The sequence below is a fragment of the Haplochromis burtoni genome, unplaced genomic scaffold (assembly GCF_018398535.1).
Source record: "Haplochromis burtoni strain Fernald_Lab_line unplaced genomic scaffold, NCSU_Asbu1 Contig_81, whole genome shotgun sequence".
Taxonomy (NCBI): domain Eukaryota; kingdom Metazoa; phylum Chordata; class Actinopteri; order Cichliformes; family Cichlidae; genus Haplochromis; species Haplochromis burtoni.
Genome location: NW_024582442.1, coordinates 910,073 through 931,129, shown reverse-complemented (window position 1 = coordinate 931,129; position 21,057 = coordinate 910,073). Strand labels below are relative to the sequence as shown.

The window sequence follows — 21,057 nt, the reverse complement described above, 5'->3', positions numbered from 1 at the left end:
AGCCAGTTCTCTAAAAAGAGCCGGAAATCCCATCACTATACTGGGACAAAAGTGATCAAAATAGCAATAGTTTAGATGAAAAACAGAAACCAGATGGTTATCTTTTATCATTAAAAACATTAATTATATTTCATAAAATAATTATAACTTACCTCCAAATCTGATTTCTGTATTGTACGAATGAGCAGTGGCAGTTACAACCCAAGTTCCAAAAAAAATTGGGACATTATTTAAAATGTGTATAAAAACAAAGTTTAATGATTTGCAAATATCATAAACTCATATTTTATTCACAATAAAACATAGAAAACAAACTAAATATTTAAATTAGAATAACATAATGGGCACAACACAAGTCTTAAAAAGTAAGTGGCACTGAAAAGAGAAAGCTGGAGAAACATTTTGCAGCTAACTAGGTTCACTGGCAGCAGTAACATGACCAATATAAAAAGAGCATCTCAGAGTTTCTCAGAAGTATAGAAACCAGAGATTTACCAGTCTTAAAAACATATTAAAAAATTACAGAATAATGTTCCTCAATGCAGAAAATTTTACTTTGAGTATCTCCTCATCTACTATACATAATATCAAAAGATTTGGAGAAGATCTGGAGAGATCCTTATGTGGTCTCTTTATATTTAATGTGTCCCAACTTTTTTGGCATTGGGTTTTCTCGTCAAAGGAGCATAGCTCGTTTTTATTTCACTTTTCATTTTCATATTGATATGCACAGACTATGTGACCAATTTAAGACTATTCTGTACACGAATTATCTGAATTATCAAGCCTGTGATGTAATGGCATTGTCCCATTAAGTCTGCGTTATTAGGTGATATTTGTTCCACTGTAAAATAATTCTTTTAGTTTGAGCAGAACTGTAGAAGCTGAAACTGAAAAAAGAAGTTTAATGTTTTTAGTTCATTATTATTATTTTTATATATTATAAGGACATAAAAATGCAGAACTGGTGTTTGATGTTTTCTTTTTTCTCACTGATGAAGTCTTTGCTTGTTTCATCACAATGATTGACCGTCAGAATCTCCAGCGAGTACATCTGTTCCTCTACATGTGTTTCTAGAAGACACGTCCCTCCCACAAAGACCTGCAAGTGTTTGGTGAAACACACTTTCATAGGTTGTATATGTTGCAGAGTTGCATTAATGTGACTCATTTTCATTCCAACAACACTGGAATTGTCTACAGCTTCTTTCCCACATGAACCCTCTGCAAAGCTTTGCCATTTCTGGAAGTTTTTCTCTGATTCACAGATGCAGGTGATGTATTCATGACCTTCCATGTCTGTGAAAAACTCATAGGTGTGCAAGAGTGGTTTCTCAACTGGTGATTATAATAGAAATATGACGTGGAATGTACCTTTTGGCAAAATCTGTTTACAGATCAAAGACACAGACCCTCGGAGTAAAGTCATTTTTGTTTTGATCCAAGTCAAAACAAAACAAAAAAAGCAAGAATGATAAGGCTTTGATAGAGATTATGAAAAAAATGCAATACATTTTGTTTTTTGGTACATTAACAGCTTCTAACTTCCATTTTTCCCATTCTGATTTCCTTCAGGACCCACATTTTTTCTAAGATAGTTAACTCAAAGGTGCACAGTTCTTCATGTTACTTTTGCATTTATGCATCATGCAATAGACAAAACTTTTCACATACTTCATGAATTATCAGTCCCACACCCTCTGATGTAATGGAAGTTCATCTTCCAGTTAAGTCTGCATTAAAAGCTGACAGTTGTTCCAATGTTAAATCATAATTTTATTTTAAGCTGGAGTGGAGATATCAAATTGAGAAGAAATGTCAAAGAATCAACAACAGAAAATCATAAATGGAAAAAGAGTTTAATGTATTAAATTTTTCTTTTTTTCTTTACATATTTTAAGAACACTTATAATGTAAAATGGAACACAATTTGACAACCATTGATATTGCTATGCATTCTGAATGGTTGCACGTTAGGTTTGCTTACATAAACATGTATAAGACAGCTTGTAAAATCAGTGTACAAATTGTCAGCCAAGTATGAACTTCAGTCCTTCTAAACTAGAAGTACAAACAGGAAAACAGAGGAATTCAAAAACAACCAGAACCCTAAAAAATTACATTTAACAAGCTAAGGAATACATTTGTATTAATTTGTAAATTCAGAGTAAATATATAATTTTTTTCCCTTTATATAGTACACTTAAAAAGAACAATTTTAAGCTGAAATGACCCCAAAGTGCTTTCTAGGTGAGGCCAATATTATAACAAAGCAAGTTCAGTTGTATTTTTAAGAACCTTAAATACCTTCACGAATATAATCATGTTTTAAGTTTTGTTTTTTGACCAACTGACTAACAGTCCAAAGCTTGTGGGTTTTTCAGTCATCATCCACAATCTTTTCTTTCCCTTTGGAGTAAGTTGGATTCTAGGCCCACGCTTCAGCAAGTTGACAACCAACTACTTTTTCACAAGGATGTTGCAGGCAACAGGGCCTCTAAAGGTGAACCCCAGGTAGAAGGTGATGTTTTCATTACTATGAGGCACTGAAGGTACATAGAGAGGCAGGATATTGAACTTCTTTTTCTTAGGACCTTCAAGATAAACCACACGATCTTCAGTCCACCCAGAAACCCGCTTCAGCATTGTGGCAATCTCTGGCATCTTCCATGCCTCACCACTAAACCACTTCATGCGTTTCTCATTGACTGAGAACCACTTGGTGATTCTTTCAAACTTTTTCTTGTGGACAAACTTGTCCAATCCATTCCCATTGCCCAGAAAAAAATGGCTATAAATCCTTCTCTTCCGCTGAGGAATGTCTTTCATCTTGCTCCAGTAACCCTTTTCAAGGTGTTCAACTGCTGATTGTACAATTTCATATTTGGTTTCTTTCTCATGCTCTGTGTCGTCATCCTCTGGCCAGAATAGCAATGTAAGCAAGAACAGGGCACTTGGCAAACATTTCCTTTTATCAGATGGAAACTGACAACAAAGTGCTTGTAGATCTTTCAAATGAGCTACCTTGTGAGTTTGCGGTGACAGGCAGTTCAGAGAAATATGGGCCACAATGTAATTGACAATGTCCCTTTGACCGAATTTGGCTTTTAATGGATTACTGGGGTAGAGAGAAATTATATGCTCTAGAAGTTTTACTGCATCCCTCTGATCAGTTATCTTGGAAAGGATGGATGTTATATTGCCGCCACCAAGATGATAGATGATCATGCGTTTTTGGAAAGGAGTGAGGTTGGCTGGGATTGATTTACCATGCTGTAGGACTGCAGTGGAATACGCTTCACTGAAGTACTTTCCATACTCAGAGGATTTTTTTGCCAGCCATGTCAGTGGATGGCTTATTTTCTCCTCGGGACTTTCAGGTGTTTCTTCTTCATCTGCACCAATGTCTGTCTGGAAGTAACTCAGGTCCTCTGAAATCCACTCCAATGCATCCTGCATTGTCTTGTGAAGTTTTTTCAAACGGTTATGGAATGGTTCCCAAACATCTTCAACTTCCTCTGGGATGTAATCAGTTAACAGGTACTTCATACATTCTGCATGGCCATTGGATCTGTTTGCAAACACTTGTAATGAAGAAATCAGTTTGAGCAGGCTGCACCCAACCTCAACTTCGTGAAAAAATCCTGAAGTGTTGACATTTTCCATATCAGCATCAGCTGCTCTCTCACATTCTTGAAAACACTCAAGTGCTTTCAGTGCAGTTTCCACAGCATCTGCTGTGTTTTGCACCGTCTTTGGTACATTTTCAATTGCTTTACATTTTGCTTGGAACCATTTCTTATATACCTGTCCCTTTGTGTCAAGTATATAAGAGTTGTTGGGCAGCTGTTTAGCTGCTGTCTCTGCCCAGTGTTTAGCCTCTTCAAACTTTTCATAAGTATAATGAAGACGAGCAAGTTGTTGTGCAAAGAATGGATCATTATGGAAACGCTCGAATGCTTCCTTGAGCAACTCAATTGCTTTGTCTGGGCTTTTCTCATTTTCACACACATGCTCAATGAAAGGAGAGAAAAAGCTATCATATTTATCTCCTTTGCTTATCCTGGATCTCCGAATGAAAAGTTGTCTCAAAAATGTGAGATACTCATCTCTTCCAAATCTGTGCTCAAAGAGCACATCCTCGTGGAGCAAATCCATCGCCAAACTGCTTTGAGTTTGTTGGGGTCCCAGAAGTTGTTGAAGAATTTCTTTTGCAACAAGTGGGTGGATGATTCTGATTGATTCAATGTGCGTCTTGTCATCTCGAAGGTGCAAGAAGACTAGCTTAGCCTGATCACTTAGAGAGCTCTCAAACTCGTAGTGGCGAAACCTCTCCAAGTGGATCGTTAAGGCAAGCAAAGCTTCACAGTGCGATTGAGAGATGAAAGAGTTTTGAACATTTGTGTTCAGCAATGCTACATAGTGAATGAGTCGAGTGACAACAGAGTGACGGTCAATGTCTTGGAGCAGATGTTTCACAAACTGATGAACGTAAACCTCACTGAATCCTTCACTCATCAAAACAAATGTCAGAATGAATTGAGGTTCATATCTTTCCTCGAGTGCCTGCCGTTTTCCAGAAAACTTTCTCTTCTCTTGATCAGACAGTTTATGAGTGACAGACACATTCTGTAAAGGAGACTCCTTGCATCTTCTCTCTGGATCATGGGAGCGTCTGCAGCTCAACAAAATGAAACACAGGGTGCCATACTGGATTTGTTTAACATTAACTGCAACTTCTAATTCATTCCTGAGATCATCTAGATATTCTTTGTCTGAGTCTTCAGTGAGGAGCAGCACAGGAAGACATCTCTGTGGATCCTTTTCTTCATATTCTCTTAGTTCAACTGCATGTTGTGCAACAACAGAAACTGGATATGAGGGCTTCACAACCGCACACCTTAGACTTTTTCTGTTGTTCCACAGCACTTGTCTTGCCACAGTGCTTCCACCACTTCCTGGGTGATGGTAGATGTTTATGATATTCACTGGAGTCTGGTCTGCATTATATTTCAAGGCATCGTTGAGAAGTTTGGAAGTCTCGTGATAAGCATCTCTTTCAATGACCTCTCCAGCATATTTGTTCTCAGCAAGCCAGAAATTCAACCAGGTCACTCTCCCACCATGGTAGAACTGGCGCTCAATGTTTTCTTTTTTCTCATTGATGAATTCTTTGCATGTTTCATTGCAATGATTGACCGTTAGAATCTCCAATGAGTACATCTGTTCCTCTACTTGTGTTTCAAGACGACATGTTCCTTTCACAAAGACCGGCAAGTGTTTGGTGAAACACACTTTCATAGGTTGTATATGTTGCAGAGTTGCATTAATGTGGCTCATTTTCATTCCAACAACACTGGAATTGTTTACAGCTTCTTTCCCACATGAACCCTCTGCAAAGCTTTGCCACTTATGGAAGTTTTCCTCTGATTCACAGATGCAGATGATGTCTTCATGGCCTTCCATGTCTGTGAAAAACTCATAGAAGGTGTGCAAGAGTGGTTTCTCAACTGGTGATGTTAATAGGAATATGACCTGGAATGTACCTTTTGGCAAAATCTGTTTACAGATCAAAGACACAGACTCTCGGAGTAAAGTCATTTTTGTCTTGATCCAAGTCATTTCGTCACATGAAGTTTCATTTCCTTTGAAGTCAGTATGGCCATTGCAAAAGATCCAACTAGTTTGATCAAATAAATGCAGGTGGTTTGTGAATTCTTTGATGCTTGTGCCAGTGGATATTCTGTAGCTTTGCAAAAAATGCATGTTTGCAGCACGGTACTCAAGGTATCTACTGCAAAGACCTGATATCTTTGAGTCTGGGTCAAAGTCAAACACGCAGAAAATATTCATGTTAATCAGCCAGTCAATGTTACAAAGGTCATCAGGTTTGAATTTGTTTGTTACGAGTATGAACCATTTTTCCTTTTCAATGAATTTCTTACCACTGGTCATCAGCATGGTGAGTTTTCTTCCAAGGTCTTGACACACTTCTGGAGCAATAAGGAAATGATTTTTTTCTGCTTCTTCTCTTTGAGCATCACGATCTTTGACTCTTTGGTAAAAGTCACTTAGGTCCTTGTCACTCACTGGCTCCGTTTTTGAACCCACTCTTTGCAAAATCATCTCTTTCTCAAACTCTACTTTGTTTGTTGATTCTTTGAAGTTTGGCAGACGGACTGCATACACTTTGTTCTTGACAATACTTATTAATGGCACAATGTCAACCTCTACCACATATCGCTTTTCTGTACTTTGTCGATCTATAACCTCAATGAACCTTGGCGGTCGCACACACTGGCGTATGTGCTCTTTGTCAGAGGAGAAACTCCTTTCAATGTAGTCCAAAGCATCGACATAAATATCTTTGTCTGTTACAGGGATACCAGTTATCTCGCCGTGCACATATTCTCCATCCTCCTTGCTGTCCATCACACCAAAGTGTATTGTGCCATTTGATCTGATATTCATACAACCAGCTGCAAATTTAAGAACCTCTTTGGCAAACTTAGCTTGGAGTCTTGTGCGATCCAATGTAGCAGCTACAGCAAAAGACTTAAATTCGTGGCATGGCGATATCAGATTAAAAGCACCTGATTCAGGCTGCAGGATTCTGTGTTTCACATATAAAAAATCAATCCCTTCTTGATCAAATGGCCTTGGTTTACAGTCTTCCTTTGAGATTAACACACATTGTTCCTGAGAAGCGTGGTTCTCCTCAAAGACATCTTGTTCTGTCTCTGTAGTTTGTGCTGGAGGACCATCACTTACTGTTGAAAGAGACTGAACCAATTTCTGACTCCTCTTTTCCTCAAACTCAGTTCTTTTGGAACCAGTAGTTTTTTTCTTTTCTTGACATTTTTGCTGAGAGTTGATAAGCTCATCTCTTCTCTGAATAATCAAATGAGCAGGCCCTGACTTCATGTAGATTTTTGTTTTTAGAAAGTCCTCATTTAGTGCAAGTAGGATTTGTCCATTTACTTCTTCTTCATGGAGCTTTTCTATGTACTGTTCCTTCACTCCAATTGATCTTAGCCAGGTGCTTACTTCAGATTCAGTCCAATTCTTGGGTGACTGCTGAGGTGTGTCAGCTGCGAAAGGACAAAAAAGCAGAACAAAACATGAATTACCCTATGCATAAAAACATCAGTTAAATAATATGTGTGACAATAACTTTTTTTATTTATGACAAAAACTGACAATATATTATACTGCTTCTTTATTTTGAAATTCCTTGTATATTAAAACATTTTTTCGCCGTTCCGCCTAATCGCATTATGTATGTGGCGAGAGGCAAGCTGCATACACAGACATCCTTTTATAATAGCCCCTGTGCCATAGATGTGACATAGGCTTCATTCTATGAGAGGTAGCCCAGGACACAAAGAATTGGTTGCTTTTCCTAAACCCCTGAGTCCTGTTTAGCTAAATGCATAATGCGCAGACAGGACAAAGTGAATTAAGCCGCCTCTGGCTCTAATCAGCAAATGGCCGGTGGATGAAAAGCTGATAGCTCCAATGGTAGACTCCCTAACCTTAGACACAAAGGTAGGCTTAGGGCACAGAGCCACCTTTCTATAATTTGGGAAAAACTGCAGACAGGAACTGTGCATAGAGGTTCGCCTGGCCAAACCTCTATGCACAGCTGGTGCACTATTTCTGTATTGAGTGCCCATTCTCCATAAAGAAGATCTGGAGAGCAGATCTGCAGCAGTTTTCAGTGCCTACCAGCCCAGTTAAATACAAGTTCTTAATGAGACCAGCTTTCTGTTGCGAAACAGAGCAACCATTTGACCTGCTTCAACACACCAAGTGTGTTGAAGCAGGTCAAATGGTTGCTCTGAACTGCTTCAACACACCTGGTGAAAACCCTTGGGGCAAGGGCCGATCCCAAATGGAGGGTTTGATATTTGTAGGCTATGCCCTGGAAGACAAACCTTAGGAATTTCCTGTGTGCTGGACTAAAGCTTATGTGGAAATCATTCTGTAGATGTGAACCAGTCACTCCATCAAATAGATCCAAACAGCACATTTTGTGTTAACATTCTAAATTTGTAGTTTCTGAGATGAGAATTGAGGGACCGTAAATCCAGAATGGGACAGAATGAGGAAATATCTGGAATAAAAGTCTAGATTAATTTCCTCTTATTGCCCCTCGGCTAAAGAGAGAGGAGATTTTGCTCTCTAAAGCCTTTGTGGCTTCCCCTGTAGCAACTGAACCCACGCCACTGAAAGTGGGTAGTTTTGTTGCAAACTGTAGTCTGTAATCCCTGGCAACAGTTGTTAACACCCATGGATTGACTGCACATGCATCTCTGGCAGCTAATGGACCTGGGGGATGTCTCAGGTGACAGACTGACCTCCACTTTCAGATTTTTTTTGTAAACATCCTTGACTCTATGCCTGGCTGTGGCCGTGGTAGTGGCGTTTTTATTTATTTTTTTATCGCCCATAGAGGTCCAGAGAACAAGATCAGTGACGATAAATATCTCCACCCAAACTGTAGGAGTACCTTTATCCAGCAGGTGGCCCAAGTCCCGAAACAGCTCAGCCTGGTAGGCTGAGAGCAGGGGGAAGCAGTTTGAAGATGACTTTGAAGATGATGGAGAGGGGACAGCAGCACTAATACAGAACTGTCAGATTAGCATCTATAGGAATGTCTGAATTTAGCAGATGTAATGAGCTCTTTTGCCAACACTATATCTTCATTGTGCATTGATATTCTGCTTGTAAATAATATCTAACTATGTCACACATGGCTCAAGCCTTTTTAGATGTTTTTTTTGTTACTAATATTTGAATACACTTTGTGGGGAAAAAAAAGATGTAAGCCTGTGATTCTGAGCTTACAAACAACTGATCTTTTTTTCTCACAGGACAGCCACTGCAAATATATGCTTTACAGAAGATTATGTATATTATGTATATATATTATTTTTACTTTTGAAACTTTATGTACAATTTTCTAATAATACCTTTATGTGTATTGAGGTGTTTTCATAGTATTTTATTGCCTTTTCCTAAAAGAATGGTTTGAAAATTCCCCCACAACTTGTCATTTTCAGCTAACAATAAATCCTACTATATTAACAATACTTTATTAATAATAATAATAATAATAATAATGAATACCTACTATATTTTTGGTAATATAGTAGGTATTTATTCAACTAAAGAAGCTGTAACATTTAAAAGTTCTTAAGCCAGGAAGAAGGACAATATGGTGAAGATGTCCATGTAAAGTGCATACATCTAAATATGTTTTAATCTGACTTAATTTTGTCATGTTAAGTTGGTGTAGTAGAGCAGTGGTACCGGTCGTTTGGTACCGGGCCCCGAGAGTTGAGGCTCAGGTGTGAAATTTATGGTTTTCAGGGTTTTTCAGAGTTTTTATTGTTAACTTGGTTTCCCTGGGTCTTTTCCCGTGTTTATGCGAAATGCTTACGCATTTTACTATAGCAACCAGAGAGCATGTTGTATTTATCCGTGACACCTTAAAGGCCGGTCGGTGAAAATATTGTCTGACATTAAACCGGTCTGTGGCGCAAAAAGGGTTGGGGACCGCTGTAGTAGAGGATGATGTTTGTACTAAAGCAGTTACCATAGCTCAGATTTAGCAAATAGTTAGTCATTTTCAGCTGTCTGGTTATTATACACTGATGATAAAGCCAGTTAAACATGGAATGTTTAAAACAACAAAATACAATTAGTCTACAGAAACCTAAAAGTATCATGTATGTAAAAAAAAAAAAAAAAAAGGGATCTCATAAAAACAAACTTCACTCACCCATGATTTCCTTTCTTGTTTTGTCACACATCAGTATTGGTTTTTACTTATCACATTCCATCTGTCAAAAAGAAAAACCGTCACATTAAGTCCTGTATTATTTTTGCTGGGTCATTTATGTTGTCAAATTTTATCATTAACTTTTGAAACTGGAACTGACTATAACTTTAGTAAATTTTATCTTTCCTGATAGAGTTATTGTACCAAATGTCTCCTGAATCCAATGCGAAATACTGTCAGATTTTACATTAGAATTTACACATTACAAATATTCAAGAATAGAGCTTACTGATATAGGATCTTTAAGGCAGAATACTAGAGAAAAAAAACTCACGCAGTGTTGTGTAATTTATTATTAGACACTAATGTATAGTATAAGGTGCATGTTAACCTTCATCTGATGAACATATTTTGCATTCATGGACTACCAAAGGTAATTAATGTCATCTAAGAAAACATAGATTATTATTATTTTTGCTACTTTTTGTTTCTTTACATATTTTGTCAACCAAAAATCTGTACTAGTTTTCATGAGTTTACATTTGCATTTTAATGATGAACTAATCTGGGTCATTTAGACTCCAATATAAAATAACTGAAATAAAAACACAACCAGGCAGCCCAGAGTCAAAATCTATCCAGTGTGCTGGGTCTACCCCGAGGCCTTCTCACAGTGGAACATTCCTGACAGACGGAAGGCTTCAACTGGCTCTTTCCAATAAAGAGGAGCAGCAGCTATACTCTGAGCCTTTCCCGAATGACCAAGCTCCTCGTCCTATCTCTAAGATAACTGCTGTCGCTTTTGTCTGCAGTCTCATTCTTTCAATCACTATCCACAACTCATGATCATTGGTAAGGGTAGGAATGTAGATGGACTGTAAATCGACTGTTTCCCGCTCGCACTTCACCACCGCAAACCAGTACAGTGTTGCTACTGATGCTGCACTAGTCTGTCTGCCAGTTACCCAGCTCTCCCCTCAGCCTCCCATCCATCCATCCATTCGCTACCGCTTATCCTTTTCAGGGTCACGGGGGGTGCTGGAGCCAATCCCAGCTGTCATAGGGCGAGAGGCAGGGTACACCCTGGACAGGTTGCCAGTCTGTCGCAGGGCTAACACACAAGGACAGACAACCATTCATACTCACATTCACTCGCACATTCACACCTAGTGACAATTTGGATTATCCAATTAACCTATCCCCACAAACTGCATGTCTTTGGACGGTGGGAGGAAGCCGGAGTACACGGAGGGAACCCACGCAGACACGGGGAGAACATGCAAACTCCACACAGAAAGACCCCGGCCTGATGGTGGAATTGAACTCAGGACCTTCTTGCTGTGCGGCAACAGTGCTAACCACCGTGCCTCCCCTCAGCCTCCCCTCACTGGTAAACAAGACCTTAAGAAACTCTGCTTGGGGCAGCAACTCATTCGCAACGCACACTTCGCCCTTTTCCCAGCTAAGAGCAATGGCTGCAGATTTGGGGCTGTCGATTCTGTTCACAAACACTTCACACTCAGGTGACACTGTGACCACTAATCTCTCCAACCTCTACTTCCTGTCTGCGCCTAGAAATTTTCAGTTCATTTTAATTCTATTCTATTGAAATAGCATCAAAATCACACCAACAATGGTTAACTAAGAGGCACAGAGAGTGAAGTGTTGAAGGTAAATTGCTACACACCATCTGATATCCTCTGATATCCTCGTGTCGGTGTTGTTCCCACATCATCATAATAAATGTTGTGTGAAGTTTCAACATTGCAAGTGACCAATCACATTGTTGTGACGTCATACTTTTGCGACTTTGGAAAAAAACGCCTTAACAAAAAAAAAAAAAAAAAAAAGAATCTACTTAACGTGCGTAGTGATGGGATTTCCAGCTCTTTTTAGAGAACCGGCTGTTTCGGCTCGACTCACTAAAAAGAGCCGGCTCTTTTGGCTCCCAACGGGCTCTTCAAGTTGTTTTGTTGCTTTAATTAATTTATTATTAACAACAATATAAAATTGTGCACAAAATGAATTCCTAATGTAAAAAACAACTCGGGTTTTATTTATATGTGTTTATATATAAATATATATTGGAGTTTGTACGTGTTTTGGAGTTTGTACGTGCTTTGTCTGTAGGGGCCACCGTAAATATACTTTTATTTATTCACTCCACATAAAATCTAATAAATAAATCATATAATACAAAACCCAACTATTTACATTTTAAACTTTTAACTATTTAAATTTTCAGCTTTTTCCTTTTAAACAAATTTAAAGTGAAACAACACAAAACACTGCAAACCACAACACAATTAAATATAAATTAATATATGAAGACAAAAAGAAGATGCACATTCTCTGTCATATGGACCTGCAGGAATAAACTTTCTGAATCCTTTATCATCCGCAACTGAAAATAGTTGTGGATGATTATTATACCTTTCTAATGTGACGTTGTTGTCCCTGGCTCTCTTTCTCTCTCTTTCCCTCCCGCTCTGTTCCTGTGCTTCTGCGAGTGCAACTACCGCCCCTCCCTCCTCTTCCCAGCGCAAAGCACAAGGCTCGCGTGCGGAGTGAAGCGGAAAAAAGGGCGAGAGAGAGGGTGAGAGAAAGAAAAAAAAAACCCAAGGCTCCCAATAAGGAGCCGGCTCTTGTCGTTCACTTCAAAGAGGCGGTTCTAAGAGCCATTTCGTTCGCTACCGACACATCACTAAACGTGCAAGAAACCGCCTCTGTCCGCCAATCCAGCAATTCGTTGCATTTCCGGATACTGTTCTTTAATAAACGGTAAGCACTATACATAATGTCCTTGCAACATTGGAATTTCATAAATGAATGAATCACTTGGCTTGCAAAAGTATGATGTCACAACAATGTGATTGGTCCCTTGCAATGTTGAACCTGGAACAACATTTATTATGATGATGTGGGAACAATACCAACACGAGGATATCAGATCATCTATCAATTGCTACAGGCTTACACACCAGTTTCAGATAGGAGAGACTGCCTTGACTGCCTTATGTGGGGGGATATAACCGGGTGTTCTAGTCAACAAGAAATGGAGACTTTATTGTGTGGGTTAAAGCTGACATCGGCATGGAAATAAAACATCCCTGGTAACAACTGTAAAGTAGGGAGGAGTGTTCTCACGCAGGACAAGATCCCTGACTGGAGGTCAAAGACCATTGCCATGTGGAAGGACCACGAGAGGAACAAATCAGGGAGCATTGAATCTGAACCATGGCATTTCCCCATCAGTAGCCAATCACAAATATTTCGTGTTTTCATATGTCTAATATATGCTTTGAATTGTGAATTGTACTTCACTTCTCCGTGTGCAGACTGCCTGACATAGAAAAGTCCACAGCTGTGCGGCCTGAATCTTTAATAAATGATAATGCAATTTCATGAATACAATATTTCATATCATTTCACTTTTTATCTGAAAAATGTTACAGCCGTTGAAATTAACATGTTCTAGTACACCTCACGCTCCCCTTTCGACTTACCATCGTTTGCTGCAGGTATCGCTTCCATGTTAAATAGGATGGCCGCCGTCAGCCTTCAGCAATCTGTATAATTAAACCAGTCAGGTGTTAGACTAAGTAAACAGTTAATCTGCAGATTTTAATACAATTTAGTGCAGGGGAATAGTGCAGTTTGTTTTTGCTGTGTAAAACAAATGGCGGTCGATGGAGCAGTTAAAAAGTTCCCTTTTCTTCATTATGGAGTTTGTTGATCAGGTGCTTTGATGAAGGATATCCTCAGTGCAAATTCCTGCTACCTTTTCCCCAGTAAAGGTGTTAACGGTGATTACAGGAACGGCGCTGCTGTTTTGGACGCTAGAAGCACATTTTCTTTCACTCTGAGCTCACTGCTTCGGTAACGGCTCCGTCTCTTTGCTCCTTGTGTTGTGTAAACAGACTCTGCCTCCACGTTAGTGTGCTAGCGTCATCATCACTGTTGCTGTTGTGGCATCTTTTTTTTTTCTGTTTAAAAACTGGGCTGTGTGGGCTTAACGTGATCACACGTTTTTATTCATAACCTGCTCCCAAATAATGCATTTGTATTGCAGGTCTGTTTTTAGTCGTAAACAGTGGCGGTCCTAGCCTGTTTGGCGCCCCGGGCGAACATTCCCTCTGGCCCTCCTCCCCCGCCCACACACACACACACACACATAAAACATATTAAGGATTGTAAATTAACATAAAACTGTTGTCAGAACCATACTGAATTTCACCAGAGAAACACACACACAAAGAGAGAGAGAGTATGCATTACATGCAAACGGCTACTAAACCGCCATCATAATTCGTCATACAATGAGAACAGGACAAATCAACAATTGACAATGACTAATTAATATTAAAATCTGTAACCTAATATATTTTTGGGGTTTAGTCTGTTACTGTTACTATTTTTACCATTTCTTCTTGGAGCAACTGTAACCCACATAATTTTCTTTAGGGATTAATAAAGTATTCTGATTCTGATTGTTTCAGGATGACCTGCCATTATCCAATGACACATCTGCTTACCTGTATCTTTTGCTCGTTCCTCCTCTTCTTTTCTATTTTTTCTAAACTGAGCACCTGATGGCTTTGAACTTTTCTTGTCCATCTTCCATTGGTTTTAATTTTGCACTCCAGTATGACCACAAATCCACCAACTCGAGGATCACCACAACATAACCTAACAGACCTACACCTTAGTTCACAGATTCACTTTGTCTAAGGTGTATTTCTGGGATTTCACACAACCCAGGATTCAAATCATGAATACATAATGGGCTTGGATTTACATCATTATGAATGAAATGTGCTCTATTTGGAAGCAGCCGGCCCCCCTCCCCTTTCGGCAGGTTGTGTGTGAGACTTTAAATCATCAAACTGTAAATTATAAATTGTTATTGATCCCTTTACCCCTGGTCCTAAAGTGTATATTTATTTTCTTACTCTTTTTATATTTATTGTTTGTTTACTTGCACTGCTGTAACTGGAGCCTCGTCTCTCTATATACTGGACTGTATGTAGCGGAGATGACAATAAAGTTTACTTTGACTTCAGCAGCGAGCAGGCGCACCGAGGGCTGTCGCGCTCACTTTTCACGTTTCGAAAAAACATCGGTGCAAATTATAAATCTGTGTCATAATGGCTGGTGTTTTCGTGTTTGTTGTTTGCTTTTATTTTGTTTTATTCTGCGAGCTGGTTATTAGATGCTGCTCCAGCCAGAGAATCCTCCGCCGCCCTCTCCTCCCTGTGCTGCAAGCAGTAGGCGCACCTCGCTAACGGAGGGCGCCCTTACTCCCAGCAAATGGGCGATAGAAAACCGATCGGTGCCTAGGCCATTCCCATTACGCGCTGGCTGATGTCGGGCAGCATAAGTACGATCAATTTTTTTATCCGCCCCCCACCACGATGCCGCCCCGGGCAACCACCATGAGCCTACAAGACATTTCAATATTCCACATTTTCATGCCCATTGCATCTCTGCACAATACCATGTTACACCAAGCAAGTTCAATATATTAGAATCATATTGTAGTGCATTAACCGGGTCACTTAAAACTACGCATGGAGATTGTAATATGGAACAAAACATGGCAAGGCAATTATCTTACCTTGGCGAAGTACCGACAGAGTCTTTTCTCTGCTCCAGAATGCAGGCTAATAGAGGAACAAAGAAAGCAGTGCCGCCTGTGTGCGATATGTTGTTTGCACGGTGTGCTGCTCACAGTTTCGTTTTTGGAGAAACCCTGCCAAAAAGGGATTTCCGGTATGTGTTTGGAAAAAAAAATGATGACAGGCCTGTTATAAATGACTTGTTGGTCTATAATCTGTCAAACACATCTCTCATAAATGATATCAAGTCATTTTGAGCCAGAAAGAACATTCCTGTAACAAGGCGATCCCGCAGTCATTTTTTGGCAAAGTCGCTTTTTGTTCATCCGGGTACGTCGGTGTCAGGCCGGTGACATTAAAAATGTGTTTTTCAAAAGCAGCATAAATTGCAACAAATTTAATATCACAGTTCTAAAAAGATATATCAAGTAGCCAAAAAGTAGTGGATTGATTATAATGTAGGTATAATAATGCAGAGACACACAAAAATACTTCCAAAGTCCAGAGAGCATTAACTGAATATTTAGGGGGGGAAATACACAAAATATGAGGGTTTCATGTTCTGTCCAATTGTTAAAAATGCTTGTTAAAAGCTCAGGGATCAAAAGAAGCACCAAAATGAATGAACATTTTTTCTAATGGAGTAGGCCTAATTTTAGCACAGTACTGAAGTAGTTTACACCTGTGGCCCTTCTGTTGTTGTATGGCTATTATGCTGTAGAAGCCCAGGTGAGTTAGTGAGCATCTGAGCAGATAACAGAAAAAGACAGAAAACACGTTGAGTGTAGTAAATACAGATCACATTAATTATATGTTTATGGATGTGTGACAAGTTCCTTGTTGTGTCAATATGCTTGTAAGTTGTGGCCAAACAACTTGCAACAAAAAAAGTAGAATGAACTCAGTTCCAAAGAAAGCTAGACCAAGTGCCATTGAAATGAGAAAATAAGGTACTGGTTGGACTGATTTGACCTGAGCAGTACAAAGTATGCTCACCACATTATGTAACCTGTTTGAACCACACCTTAGTTTCAACCAGGGAATGACTATTTACATAATACAGTACCACCAGCCAAGTTAAATATTGAAAACTGCACACTAGCAGACTACTGTAAACACTTAAAAAAGATATTGAACTAAGTAGTTGTATTTTCATATCACATCCTTTATGTTTGTATGATAAATATAAGCGCATTATATGTTGTGCGTAGAGACCAAGTTGAGTTTCAACAACTAGGGAGGGTGAATATCCCTTCATATGTGGAAGAGTGTGTTTACAAGGTAGTTCCTATAAATAATAACAGCAACTGACTACTGAGTAACTTCTGTCTCTCTGTTGCCAGCAGTGCCCTAAAGGATAATAAAAAGTAGCACAGGTCACACATACCTGCAGGTTTCCAATGATACTGCTGATGGTCAGTTAGGTATTAGGCAAAAAATTAGGTGGATTTCATGTAATCAACTAATCTAAATTACAGTAATCCTAATAATCCTTTCCTCTTCTTATGTGCTTTAAAGGCAGGAGGGATGTATAAACCCCTCATACCTCAAACACCACATGAAGCAGCTTACAGGGTAGCACCCAGTCCTTCAACAATTTCTTTTGGGTCCTCTTTATAGTCTTTGAGATGCACTACATGGACAAAAGTACTGGGCCACCTATAGGAGCTGCTTAGCTAAGAATACCTTGAGCTTCATGGTATAGGTTAATAGTTTTTGTACTGATGTTAATACCAGAGGACATTTGGAGCTCTGCAATTAAGGAGTCAGCAAAGCAGTGGAAAGATTTATGCAGTGGTCTGCCACTTTGCAATAACACTTATAGCAGACTGAACTTTCTTCCTTACTAGATATCCAACAACAAGTGGGATATCTTGTTGTTACTTGTTGAAAGAGTGGCATCCTATTACAGCACCACACTGAATCCAGAGCGCTCTTTAGAATAACTCAGTCTTTCAGTAATATTTGAAAGGTAGACTGTATGGCTAAGTTCTTATTTTTATACATCTATATTAAAAGATTAAAAGGTGTGACTCAAAACGTTTCTATGTATGTAGTTAACATCTCAAAGTATAAAATGTGCACAAAATTGGACACTGATGTTCTCATCTAAGAGTAAACGGGCATCATTTCCATTTAGTGTTTTGTCTGTTATTCTTCTGGGATAAACTATATTTGAATTTTATTCACCGACTTTATTTCCTAATATGTAAAGTCCGGCTTTAAATATAGGAACATCATCTGACACACAATAGCTCTGTACAGCTTTGTTACCATATTATTGATTCCTGTTATGCCTCCTCGAGAGCAGGAGGGGGTACCTCAACAACTCGGTACAAGTGTAATAAAGAAAAAAAAGTTTAATGGCAGTTTTCTCACAAGAACAATAACCCAAATTCATACAGTTTGGTTGTGCCAAATAAACCCAAAACTTAGCTGAGCTTTTAGCCTAGAAAAACAAAAACAGGGGGAAAAGACCCTAATCCTCAACTCAAAACAAGCTCAAAATTACATGGGTGGCACCAACCTACTTACCTAGTGTTTCTAACAGAAAGGAGTCTACGTGAGTAAGTGTATGGGGTCCCCAGACTTAGCTAGTCCTCTTTACTCCCACCACAAACTTCAAACAAAAGAAATACACCAAAGGAGCTTTACACATGTGCCAAACAATTCTAAGGAAGAGAGCCACACCCAGCCACAGGTGAGTCTCCTTATCAAGGTGTGCACTCCTGGTTTGTCCAATCAAAGCCTCCTTCCTCTAATTAGCTGGAGATCCCCGAATTGACACCAGCCTGCAATCTGTGTACCTCAGGAAATGGCAAACAAAAGGAGGGAAAGAAAACATGCAGACACGTAACAATTCCTTTTGGGGTAAAACAGATTCATTTTTGGCCAAACTGCTACAATGCAATGTTTCACACCTTTTAATATGAGAAAGGGAGAGGCTGTACTCTGGACTATTTTGATCAATATTTATTGTAGCCGATTATTAGAGATAGGTTGATCATATTTAAGATTGAAGCATTAATTAATGGCAGGACTTCTTTGAGCAGTTTTGTAGGAATGGGGTATAAAAAACATGTTGATGGTATGGAGGAAGTAATTGTTGCATGCATTGGATGCAGTCTCTCCTAACAAAACCAGGTTTCCTCCAGAAAGTTTCCCAATTATCTATGAAGCCCACAGCGTCTTTTTTTGGACACCACTCAGAAGACAGCAATTTGGGGAAAAACTGTTAGACACATGAACAGGTTGGTTGTGTACCTGGGGCTTCTGTTTAACTCATTCACTGCCATTGACGTCGTCAATGGCAGTGGGGAGTTACCTGATTTGAAAATGGCTGGCAGTGAATGAGTTAAGACCATGCTTCCTCCTCACCGTCACCCAGCCTTCTTGTTTCCCTGGCTGCTTGGGACAATCTGCTGGGGGACAGCTAGCAGGGGCCTACTCTACCTTCGCTATCATTTCCCAATTCAGTGACCTGGAAAGATAAAGAGATTGACCAGAAATTATGAAAAACCATTGCCCTGACTGACCAGGGCACCTCATTTATATCTCATACACTAAAAGAACTGTGTGCGGGGGTGGGGGGCTAGGTGGTGGAATGTATTTTGTTAGCCGGCTGCAGGGGAGGGGTGGAGTAGTGGGTTCAGGGTGTGGTGTCAGGGAAGACTGACCACCCCAGGTGATCTTTATCATCTAATCATGCCTCTCCTGAATGTGCGCTGATCAGGAGAATGCAGTAGGAAAGCTGCGCAAACAAAAAGCTACAAGAAAACGCTTAAACATTCACCAGCTTGCAACGATATGTGTCGGGTCCTTTTGTGTAACACACATCATAACTAGATGTGACAGCAGACTTATGCTCTGAAACTCATGAGAATGACCAGATATGTACCATTGTGCCCGTAAACCATACCTACGTTACTGCACACACAAATTCAGCTGTTAACCCAGTGGTTCTCATTCCCCACATGGCAGGAAGAAATATTTTCACTTCCCATCTAAACAAAACAATGACAGAAATGCCTAGCTGCAACTTTATTTAGATAAACACATTCACAATAAATCCTTCAGTAATTTGTTTTAAAACCAAACAACTCTCATACCAAACAACTATTTGTAACCTTTGTCACTAGGCTGCTTCATTAGTCTTCACCACCTTTTCAAAAAAGCAACAATTTAAACAGAATGTGAACATTGAACTTTATTTTTCCCATGTTTGGCAGTCTTAGTCTTAAAAAAAAAAAGAAAGGAAAAAGAAAAGAAAATCCAGAAACTTGTGAACAGAGATGAAAAATATACAACTTAGTGAGAGTTTAATACTATTACTCTTAGTGGCTGCAGTGAGCCTGTTTTTGACTGCAGAGCCATCTTAAAACAGAATGAACTAGATCCTGTCATTGATGTGTGAAGGCTGTAGCCAAAAAGCTGCAGCCATGTATGCAAGTCAACAGCTGCAGTAAAGAAGTGTACTGAAAAGTGCAAACATGTGGTCGGGTCTTTCATGCCCCAATCCTGGGTTTTGGAACCACTAAACAATGCACGACAGACCCAACCACATGTTCGCAATTTTCAGTACACTTCTTTATTGCGGCTGCAGCTTTTCAGTGGTTGCAGCCAAGAGCACAAGAGCATTTGGCTGCAGCCAGACCCTTCTCGATGCAGCGGATGCGCATATTATTAACATAACTGTGAATTTCTTTGTTCTGCCGTAAAAGTGATTCTGATGTTGAACAATAGTCTTGGAAGACTTTTTTTTGCCAGGTAACTTACACACAACTTGTCAGAACTCTCACACACTTTGAAAACCACTGTATTAAATTGACTTGTATTTTGAAGCTCATTATAACAATGTCCCGATGTATACAATTGTCCTGGTAAACCATATACCTAGGTGATTGCACACATACAGTGGAGCAAAAAAGTGTTTAGTCAGCCACCAATTGTGCGAGTTTTCCCACTTAAAAAGATGAGAGGCCTGTAATTTTCATCATAGGTATAACTTAGCTATGAGAGACAATATGAGATGGAAAAAAAATCCAGAAAAATCACATTGTCTGATTTTTAAAGAATTTGCAAATTATCATGGAAAATAGTATTTGGCCAATAACAAAAGTTCATCTCAGTACTTTATTATATACCCTTTGTTGGCAATGACAGAGGTCAAACATTTTCTGTAAGTCTTCACAAGGTTTTCACACACCGTTTCTGATATTTTGGCCCATTCCTCCATGCAGGTCTCCTCTAGAGCAGTGATGTTTAGTGGCTGTTGCTGGGCAACACAGACTTTCAACTCCCTCCAAAGATTTTCTATGGGGTTGAGATCTGGAGACTGGCTAGGCCAGTCCAGAACCTTGGAATGCTTTTTATGAAGTTGCTCCTTCTTTACCCGGGCGGTGTGTTTGGGATCATTGTCATGCTGAAAGATCCAGCCATGTTTCATCTTCAATGCCCTTGCTGATGGAAGGAGGTTTTGACTCAAAATCTGACAATACATGGCCCCATTCATTCTTTCCTTTACACGGATCAGTCGTCCTGGTCCCTTTGCAGAAAAACAGCCTCAAATCATTAGGGCCCCCCCCTTCTCCAAACACGACAAGTAGAGTTTTTAACCAAAAATTTCTATTTTGGTTTCATATGACATTCTAG

At 39.4% G+C, this 21,057-nt stretch overlaps 1 protein-coding gene across 3 annotated transcripts; it reads right to left on the bottom strand.

Annotated features, from left to right (window-relative positions):
• Positions 1 to 27: 27 nt before the first annotated feature.
• Positions 28 to 20,868, bottom strand: samd9l (sterile alpha motif domain containing 9 like). 3 transcript variants are annotated; one of them, XM_042222212.1, is made up of 5 exons: positions 15,405 to 20,868; positions 13,294 to 13,356; positions 9,788 to 9,848; positions 5,560 to 7,091; positions 28 to 1,387 (listed from the first exon to the last, which is right to left on the bottom strand). In XM_042222212.1, exons 3-5 carry the CDS (start codon positions 9,816 to 9,818, stop codon positions 1,346 to 1,348), a joined length of 1,605 nt encoding a protein of 534 aa, XP_042078146.1. In that variant the 5' UTR covers positions 9,819 to 9,848; positions 13,294 to 13,356; positions 15,405 to 20,868; the 3' UTR covers positions 28 to 1,345. The 3 variants fall into 3 exon arrangements, with proteins under 3 accessions (XP_042078146.1, XP_005925469.1, XP_042078145.1); XM_005925407.3 differs by lacking the exon at positions 28 to 1,387 and having other exon boundaries at positions 1,527 to 7,091; positions 15,405 to 18,921; XM_042222211.1 differs by lacking the exons at positions 28 to 1,387; positions 15,405 to 20,868 and having other exon boundaries at positions 1,527 to 7,091; positions 13,294 to 14,167.
• Between the last annotated feature and the right edge of the window lie 189 nt (positions 20,869 to 21,057).